The sequence below is a fragment of the Palaemon carinicauda genome, chromosome 42 (assembly GCF_036898095.1).
Source record: "Palaemon carinicauda isolate YSFRI2023 chromosome 42, ASM3689809v2, whole genome shotgun sequence".
NCBI classification, from domain to species: Eukaryota; Metazoa; Arthropoda; class Malacostraca; order Decapoda; family Palaemonidae; genus Palaemon; species Palaemon carinicauda.
Genome location: NC_090766.1, coordinates 8,430,496 through 8,439,465, shown reverse-complemented (window position 1 = coordinate 8,439,465; position 8,970 = coordinate 8,430,496). Strand labels below are relative to the sequence as shown.

The 8,970-nt window shown below is 37.8% G+C and overlaps 2 protein-coding genes across 2 annotated transcripts; one reads left to right on the top strand and one right to left on the bottom strand.

Annotated features, from left to right (window-relative positions):
* Positions 1-428: 428 nt before the first annotated feature.
* Positions 429-3,356, top strand: LOC137632962 (uncharacterized). The gene is made up of 2 exons (XM_068365096.1): positions 429-681; positions 818-3,356. The coding sequence occupies exon 2, from the start codon at positions 1,549-1,551 to the stop codon at positions 3,337-3,339; it is 1,791 nt and encodes a 596-aa protein (XP_068221197.1). The 5' UTR covers positions 429-681; positions 818-1,548; the 3' UTR covers positions 3,340-3,356.
* A 1,199-nt stretch (positions 3,357-4,555) lies between these two features.
* On the bottom strand, positions 4,556-7,908 carry LOC137632874 (uncharacterized). The gene is made up of 3 exons (XM_068364969.1): positions 7,893-7,908; positions 6,895-7,506; positions 4,556-4,596 (listed from the first exon to the last, which is right to left on the bottom strand). The coding sequence occupies exons 1-3, from the start codon at positions 7,906-7,908 to the stop codon at positions 4,556-4,558; spliced, it is 669 nt and encodes a 222-aa protein (XP_068221070.1).
* Between the last annotated feature and the right edge of the window lie 1,062 nt (positions 7,909-8,970).

Here is an 8,970-nt window from a genome sequence, read left to right as displayed (position 1 = left end):
GAAGTAGTGCCAGTTGAAGTAGTTATGGAAGTACCTGTAGATGAAGTAGGAGTTGTAGTGGAGATTATTTCAGTAGTGGAAGTAGTTCCAGTTTCAGTGGTGCTACCAGAAGTTGAGGTAGTTCCTGTTGTGGAAGTACTACTTTTATTTGTAGTAGAAGGTGTTGGGGTTGTTGTTCCTTCAGTGGAGCTAATTCCTGTTGTTGAAGTAGTGCCAGTTGAAGTAGTTATGGAAATGCCTGTAGATGAAATAGGAGTTGTAGTGGAGATTATTTCTGTAGTTGAAGTAGTTCCAGTTTCAGTGGTGCTACCAGAAGTTGAGGTAGTTCCTGTTGTGGAAGTGTGGAGGATTTATTTTTGCTTTATTTTATTTTTGTTTTTGCCAAATCCTGAGAGAGAGAGAGAGAGAGAGAGAGAGAGAGAGAGAGAGAGAGAGAGAGAGAGAGAGAGAGAGAGAGATTGTGTTAGCGAGCGAAAGTAGTTAGGTTAACGATCGTTTGTGGTGAGGAAGACTGTTGGTATAAATGAGATTGTTTGTTTACATATTTAGTAAGGTTACGACAGTGGTGAATGTTTCGGAGCGAATGCTTTTTTATTTGACTGCAGCATAAGGCAGTTGTGTGAGAGCTGGATTATATATATATTTTTTCGACCAGCGTGGAAGTGTTTTTTGATTTTCAAAGTAAGTACAGTTTTGTTTATCTTTGCTTGTCGTGATTGTGAATGATAGGAACAATTTATTATTTATCTTTGATTATAGTGCGATAGTTCAGTTAGCTAGAAGTGTTCGTAAGTGTTTTTCTTTTTTATTTTGGCAGGCTGCGATTCCTCCTTTGGAGAGACCTAAATTTTTTCGAATGCTGAGATATAGTTGATGACCTGGCCTGTGATTGATTTTGGTATTAAGATTGCTCTTTGGATTGATGATTGTTGATGACCGGCCCGTTTACTTCCGATTGATGATGATGATGATGATGGTGGTGCTAATAATAACCACGACCCCAATCAGGGAAGTAGTTGTGGCGAATTGCCACTCAATGAACTGTTAAATACAGAGTTGTGTGCCGTAAAGACAGTCCGGCTTGTGTGTGGCGACCGTGTTGGTGTACCATAATATTTATACAAGAAATTCATATATATATTTATTTTTGGTGTTGGTGTGTGGTATAAGTTAAGTTTGTTAGGATTTTTTTGCGTTTATTTGAATGATATTTATCTTTAGTGTTAAGTTTTGATTGGTTTAAAGTATTTATTTTGAATGTGGATGGTTTATGATTTATTTTAAGTTTTAAGAATTATAGTTTTAAGGTTATGTTTTGTTTTGTTTTGTCCTTTTGTCCAAGAGTCTGGTTGTAGATTACGTAAGGGGAAAGTTTGTGCAGAGGAGACATTTGTCTGTTTAGTGTGATCAAGGGTGTGGGGCTTGTTTTTTTAACATCCCGCCACATTATTTTGGCGCCCGAACAGGGACTGCTGAGGCGGGACTGATAGCTGGACTCTTGGACGAAGGACTGATAGGATAAGATATTAGATATAAGGTTGATGAAAAATGGAAGAGCAGAACAAGTTACTGAAGGAGGAATTGCGGCTGAGTAAGGAGCGTGAGGAGAGGTTGCTAATAGAGAATGAGAGGTTGAACTGGGAGAATGCGGCGATGCAAAAGGAGCTTAGGGAGTTAAAGGGGACAGTAGAGAGAGTGGAAGAATGTGTTGAGATGAGGATGCGAGAGAATGAAGAACGAATGGAGAAACGAATGGAAGATATGATGGGGCAAGTCATGGGGATGATGAAAACTATAATGGGTGAAGGTGCAGTCGGAGGAGTGTCCTCAGCTTCGGGTAATGGGTTGGTAGTGAAAGAGAAGGTTAAGGTAGGTGATAATGGGAAAGGAAGTGATAGTGATAGTAGTAATAGTGATGGTGATATTGAAGATAAGGGAATTAGGCATAGTAAGGATGAACAGAAAGGTGAGAGGAAAGATGAAAGGAAAGGTAAAAGTGATGTGAAGAAAGGGAAGAAAAAGTATCAGGCTGATAGCAAGGACGATCGTGAATGGGTGAAAGTGGTAAGTAAGAAAAAGGGTAAGAAAGGAATGGTTAAGGATAGGAATTTAAGTGTGGAAGTGGATTCATTATATTCGAATGAGGAAGAAGGTAACAAGGGAGTAGACAGTGATGATAGCAGTGAGAATGAACGTGATGTGTGTAAGACTGTGTTTATGAGAGAGGTACCTCGGTGTGAAAGGTTCAATGAGCATAGCAGTAGGGATGTAAATGATTTTTTCAAGGAGTATGAGAGGTATTGTCAGGATAAGTATGGTGATAGTAAAAGAGTTTGGGCTAGGGAGTTAGGAGAATATTTGACTGGGTATTTGTTGACGATGTATGGAGTGATAATGAGTGTAGGGGACGTTGATTATGAAAGTGTGAAAACGAGAATAATTGAGCAGGTAAAACGTATGAAAGGGAGTGTTAGGTATAAGCGTAAAAATGATTTTGATGAGGCAAGGATGAATGCAGGAGAAGCTATATCAATGTACGTATGTAGGTTGGAAACTTTAGCTAGGAAGAAGTATGGGGATGAAGGTATAAATGAGAATAAGGAGTTAATGAGGAAGTTTTTGGCAACAGTACCTGAGAATGTGTGTGAATTTATTAATTTGAAACGCAAAGAGAAAATGAGGTGGACGCAAGAGAGATTGACATGGGATGATATACTAGAGATAGTTGAGGATTATGAGTTAGATAGGTGCATGAAAGAAAGTAAATCTGTGAGTGTAAGAACTGGAATGGAAGAAAGTGTAATAGAATTTGGTAGTTATAAGGACGCAATTTTGAGAGGACCGATGAGGGTAGCTGATAATGTAGTAGATAGGAGTGTTTGGGCGAGTAATGTGGGAATACCTGTAAGGACAAATGAAGGATTTAGGCAGGGTAATTGGCGCAATAGGGATAGGAGTGTTAGTGCGCATCGAGGTATGTCAGATAGTTGTGTCCGTAATGAAAAGTGTTATAGGTGTGGAAAGGAAGGTCATAAGAAGAATGAATGTAGATGGGCATTAGGAGCATGTTTCGGGTGTGGAGAGACAGGGCATCGTATTAGCGACTGTAAGAAAGAGAAAGTGATTAAGTGTTATCGGTGTGGTATGACTGGGCACGTAGCAAGTGGATGTAGGAGTAATCGTATGAATGTGATATGTGGTAATTGTGGTAAGGATGGTCATTATGCTAGAATGTGCAAGGAGCCGCGGGGTAAGTGTACTGAATGTGGTGCAGATGGGCATGTAGCTAGAGTATGTAGGAAGAAGGGAATAAGTCAGCCAGGATGTTCGGGAAACTAGAGTGTGAGAGGGTTCAGCTGGGTGAGTCCTCCTGTGTATGTGGAAGGAATAGGATCAATGTTTGTGAGAATGGGATGAGTAATTGGTTGGAAATGAGCAAGTATGAACCTAGTATGCATGAGAAATTAGGGCTGGAAAATAAACAATTAGTGTTAGTTGAATATAGGAAAAAGAGGCGTTTGAAAGTTGTAAGTGAGGAGAAAGTGCAAGGGAAATTTATAGGAATAGGTAAGAATACGAATAAGTATGACAAGGGTGTAAATGTGCAAGTGAGTGTGGAGGATAAATGTATTAATACAGATGAATCATGGCTGAGTATGAATGATACCTATAGTGTGTGTGGCTTTTCCTTAGGTGATGTAAAAGAAAGGATGACGAATGCGAGAGTGAGAGATAGGAGAATGATTAGTAGTATGAATGAATCTTTTACTAAAGTTGAGAATGTTTTTGATGAAATGGATGAACTGTTTACAGAAATGAGTGTAATTATAGGGCCAGATGAGAACGAGGTAGATATGATTGTACATGGTATATTAGATGATAGGGATTTAGATAGGAATAGTGTTAGTGTAGCTAATGATTGTGATAAGGAAGAAGTGAATGAGAGAGTATATGGAGGCCCAGTTACTCGGAGTAGAGGTCCCGTTCCCGACTGCGACTGGGTTATGAAAAAAATAATGTAAGTGTTGTGTGAGAAGGATTTGGCAAAGTAAGGGGGGAGGAATGTGGAGGATTTATTTTTGCTTTATTTTATTTTTGTTTTTGCCAAATCCTGAGAGAGAGAGAGAGAGAGAGAGAGAGAGAGAGAGAGAGAGAGAGAGAGAGAGAGAGATTGTGTTAGCGAGCGAAAGTAGTTAGGTTAACGATCGTTTGTGGTGAGGAAGACTGTTGGTATAAATGAGATTGTTTGTTTACATATTTAGTAAGGTTACGACAGTGGTGAATGTTTCGGAGCGAATGCTTTTTTATTTGACTGCAGCATAAGGCAGTTGTGTGAGAGCTGGATTATATATATATTTTTTCGACCAGCGTGGAAGTGTTTTTTGATTTTCAAAGTAAGTACAGTTTTGTTTATCTTTGCTTGTCGTGATTGTGAATGATAGGAACAATTTATTATTTATCTTTGATTATAGTGCGATAGTTCAGTTAGCTAGAAGTGTTCGTAAGTGTTTTTCTTTTTTATTTTGGCAGGCTGCGATTCCTCCTTTGGAGAGACCTAAATTTTTTCGAATGCTGAGATATAGTTGATGACCTGGCCTGTGATTGATTTTGGTATTAAGATTGCTCTTTGGATTGATGATTGTTGATGACCGGCCCGTTTACTTCCGATTGATGATGATGATGATGATGGTGGTGCTAATAATAACCACGACCCCAATCAGGGAAGTAGTTGTGGCGAATTGCCACTCAATGAACTGTTAAATACAGAGTTGTGTGCCGTAAAGACAGTCCGGCTTGTGTGTGGCGACCGTGTTGGTGTACCATAATATTTATACAAGAAATTCATATATATATTTATTTTTGGTGTTGGTGTGTGGTATAAGTTAAGTTTGTTAGGATTTTTTTGCGTTTATTTGAATGATATTTATCTTTAGTGTTAAGTTTTGATTGGTTTAAAGTATTTATTTTGAATGTGGATGGTTTATGATTTATTTTAAGTTTTAAGAATTATAGTTTTAAGGTTATGTTTTGTTTTGTTTTGTCCTTTTGTCCAAGAGTCTGGTTGTAGATTACGTAAGGGGAAAGTTTGTGCAGAGGAGACATTTGTCTGTTTAGTGTGATCAAGGGTGTGGGGCTTGTTTTTTTAACATCCCGCCACAGAAGTACTACTTTTATTTGTAGTAGAAGGTGTTGGGGTTGTTGTTCCTTCAGTGGAGCTAATTCCTGTTGTTGAAGTAGTGCCAGTTGAAGTAGTTATGGAAGTGCCTGTAGATGAAGTAGGAGTTGTAGTGGAGATTATTTCTGTAGGGGAAGTAGTTCCAGTTTCAGTGGTGCTACCAGAAGTTGAGGTCGTTCCTGTTGTGGAAGTACTACTTTTATTTGTAGTAGAAGATGTTGGGGTTGTTGTTCCTTCAGTGGAGCTAATTCTTTTTTGTGAAGTAGTGCCAGTTGAAGTAGTTATGGAAGTGCCTCTAGATGAAGTAGGAGTTGTAGTGGAGATTATTTCTGTAGTTGAAGTAGTTCCAGTTTCAGTGGTGCTACCAGAAGTTGAGGTAGTGCCTGTTGTGGAAGTACTACTTTTATTAGTAGTAGAAGGTGTTGGGGTTGTTCCTTCAGTGGAGCTAATTCCTGTTGTTGAAGTAGTGCCAGTTGAAGTAGTTATGGAAGTGCCTGTTGATGAAGTAGGAGTTGCAGTGGAGATTATTTCTGTAGTGGAAGTAGTTCCAGTTTCAGTGGTGCTACCAGAAGTTGAGGTAGTTCCTGTTGTGGAAGTACTACTTTTATTAGTAGTAGAAGGTGTTGGGGTTGTTGTTCCTTCAGTGGAGCTAATTCCTGTTGTTGAAGTAGTGCCAGTTGAAGTAGTTATGGAAGTGCCTGTAGATGAAGTCTGAGTTGTAGTGGAGATTATTTCTGTAGTGGAAGTAGTTCCAGTTTCAGTGGTGCTACCAGAAGTTGAGGTAGTTCCTGTTGTGGAAGTACTACTTTTATTTGTAGTAGAAGGTGTTTGGGTTGTTGTCCCTTCAGTGGAGCTAATTCCTGTTGTTGAAGTAGTTCCAGTTGAAGTAGTTATGGAAGTGCCTGAAGATGAAGTAGGAGTTGTAGTGGAGATTATTTCTGTAGTTGAAGTAGTTCCAGTTACAGTGGTGCTACCAGAAGTTGAGGTAGTGCCTGTTGTGGAAGTACTACTTTTATTTGTAGTAGAAGGTGTTGGAGTTGTTGTTCCTTCAGTGGAGCTAATTCCTGTTGTTGAATTAGTGCCAGTTGAAGTAGTTATGGAAGTGCCTGTAGATGAAGTAGGAGTTGTAGTGGAGATTATTTCTGTAGTTGAAGTAGTTCCAGTTTCAGTGGTGCTACCAGAAGTTGAGGTAGTTCCTGTTGTGGAAGTACTACTTTTATTTGTAGTAGAAGATGTTGGGGTTGTTGTTCCTTCAGTGGAGCTAATTCCTGTTGTTGAAGTAGTGCCAGTTGAAGTAGTTATGGAAGTGCCTGTAGATGAAGTAGGAGTTGTAGTGGAGATTATTTCTGTAGTTGAAGTAGTTCCAGTTTCAGTGGTGCTACCAGAAGTTTTGGTAGTGCCTGTTGTGGAAGTACTACTTTTATTTGTAGTAGAAGGTGTTGTGGTTGTTGTTCCTTCAGTGGAGCTAATTCCTGTTGTTGAAGTAGTACCAGTTGAAGTAGTTATGGAAGTGCCTGTAGATGAAGTAGGAGTTGTAGTGGAGATTATTTCTGTAGTTGAAGTAGTTCCAATTTCAGTGGTGCTACCAGAAGTTGAGGTAGTTCCTGTTGTGGAAGTACTACTTTTATTTGTAGTAGAAGGTGTTGGGGTTGTTGTTCCTTCAGTGGAGCTAATACCTGTTGTTGAAGTAGTGCCAGTTGAAGTAGTTGTGGAAGTGCCTGTAGATGAAGTATGAGTTGTAGTGGAGATTATCTCTGTAGTGTAAGTAGTTCCAGTTTCAGTGGTGCTACCAGAAGTTGAGGTAGTTCCTGTTGTGGAAGTACTACTTTTATTTGTAGTAGAAGGTGTTGGGGTTGTTGTTCCTTCAGTGGAGCTAATTCCTGTAGTTGAAGTAGTGCCAGTTGAATTAGTTATGGAATTGCCTGTAGATGAAGTAGGAGTTGTAGTGGAGATTATTTCTGTAGTGTAAGTAGTTCCAGTTTCATTTGTGCTACCAGAAATTGAGGTAGTGCCTGTTGTGGAAGTACTACTTTTATTTGTAGTAGAAAATGTTGGAGTTGTTGTTCCTTTAGTGGAGCTAATTCCTGTAGTTGAAATAGTGCCAGTTGAAGTAGTTATGGAAGTGCCTGTAGATGAAGTAGGAGTTGTAGTGGAGATTATTTCTGTAGTGTAAGTAGTTCCAGTTTCAGTGGTGCTACCAGAAGTTGTGGTAGTGCCTGTTGTGTAAGTGCTACCTATATTTGTAGTAGATGATGTTGGGGTCGTTGTTCCTTTAGTGGAGCTAATTCCTGTAGTTGAAGTAGTGCCAATTGAAGTAGTGATGGAAGTGCCTGTAGATGAATTAGGAGCTGAAATAGTTCTTTCTTTGTCTCAGATAGAGAATTAACTATTATTTATTATTTATTTATTACTGAACAAATTACTCTAAGAATAAAGATTATAATGTAAAAAGAAAACACAATTTCCTTTTGAAAATCTAAATAAAAACTGAATACAGATACTTAAGTTCAATATATATTCAAAATCAGAACCGTCTGCCAGAGAGTCATAAGCTAGAATGGACAAGATTGAGTCTACGTCTATTGTTAGGGATAATGTGGATCACTGTTATGTGAAAATCTTCCGAGTACAATCTAAATATATTCACTCCTTAATCGGTCCAAATCGTACGCAGTGTATGATGCCCGATTTGTACACGTGTAATATTATAGCGTACATATTGGTCTTCCCATTTTTATAAGTAAACATTACCCTTTAATATTCTTTTCAGATAAAATGCATTCCTTTTATCAGGTATGATAATCTAATCTAAGTGCGAATGGGCATAAAAGTGTTTTTGCCAATTTTCCCTTTATTTCTTTTAACTCTCCAGAGAATTTCATATTCTGTGTTATTTCCTTTGCTGTGAGGACAAGTCTGCTGCACTATATTTTCTTATTCAGTTTCAGTTAACCATTTTATCCCCAAGGTAAGGTTAAATTTTGAGCACATTTTGCTATATATTTTTTTTTTAAATTGCTCTAAGAGGCTTAATTTTTATCATAGAGAGGCCAGGTTGGTCTCATTCTTTTGCAAAATGACTGAAATTTCTCATAAAATTATCAAAAATATGCAAAAACATGGAAATAACAGCGTTTTGCAAGAACGTATTGGTACGTCCGTTGGGGGTGAAAGTGTTAATGTCACGCTGTAACGAGTTGTACAAGTACTTTAGAGTTGTAAATTTGAAGGATAAGATAATACAAAACTGATTTTTTCATAAATTATTTATTCAATTTTAATATGTAAAGGTGTTTCTCTATAATTACTTAATCAAGTATATCCATTTTCCTTTTGTCTTCATTCTAATAATGCTAAAATGCTGTATTTAGAAATATATTAATATCAACGGCATATATCATCTTTTATTACTTTTTCATAAATATCCCTAAGATGTAATGATAATGCATTCATACTTCATTAAGCCATTGGCGAGAAAGTAAATTAATGAATGATGTATAATATATCCAAAGGATCCTTGTTTTGCTATAATGTCTTCATATATATAAGGACAGAGGTGCGTGCACATTTGACGCCCCTCACAATACATATGTATCAAATTTATATACCATTTTATCAGCATGGTATTGTGATATTTATAATCTCTTTACATCACATAAAACTTGAACCATATCCTATTGTCCAAGTCCTTTGTGCTGTGGGTACAGTCTGGACAGTAACAAGAACAGATTATTAAATACTTATTTTTACCTTACCCTAGTTGGGTAGGGCCTGTAGTGGATATATTACCTATA

What these genes read in the sequence shown, in the direction of transcription:
- LOC137632962 (XM_068365096.1), top strand. Translation starts at nt 1,549, where the DNA reads ATGGAAGAGCAGAACAAGTTACTGAAGGAGGAATTGCGGCTGAGTAAG.
- LOC137632874 (XM_068364969.1), bottom strand. An exon ending in AACTCATACTTCATCTACAG is followed by an intron (nt 4,597 to 6,894) that starts GCACTTCCACAA and finishes AATCAATCACAG; the next exon opens with GCCAGGTCATCAACTATATC.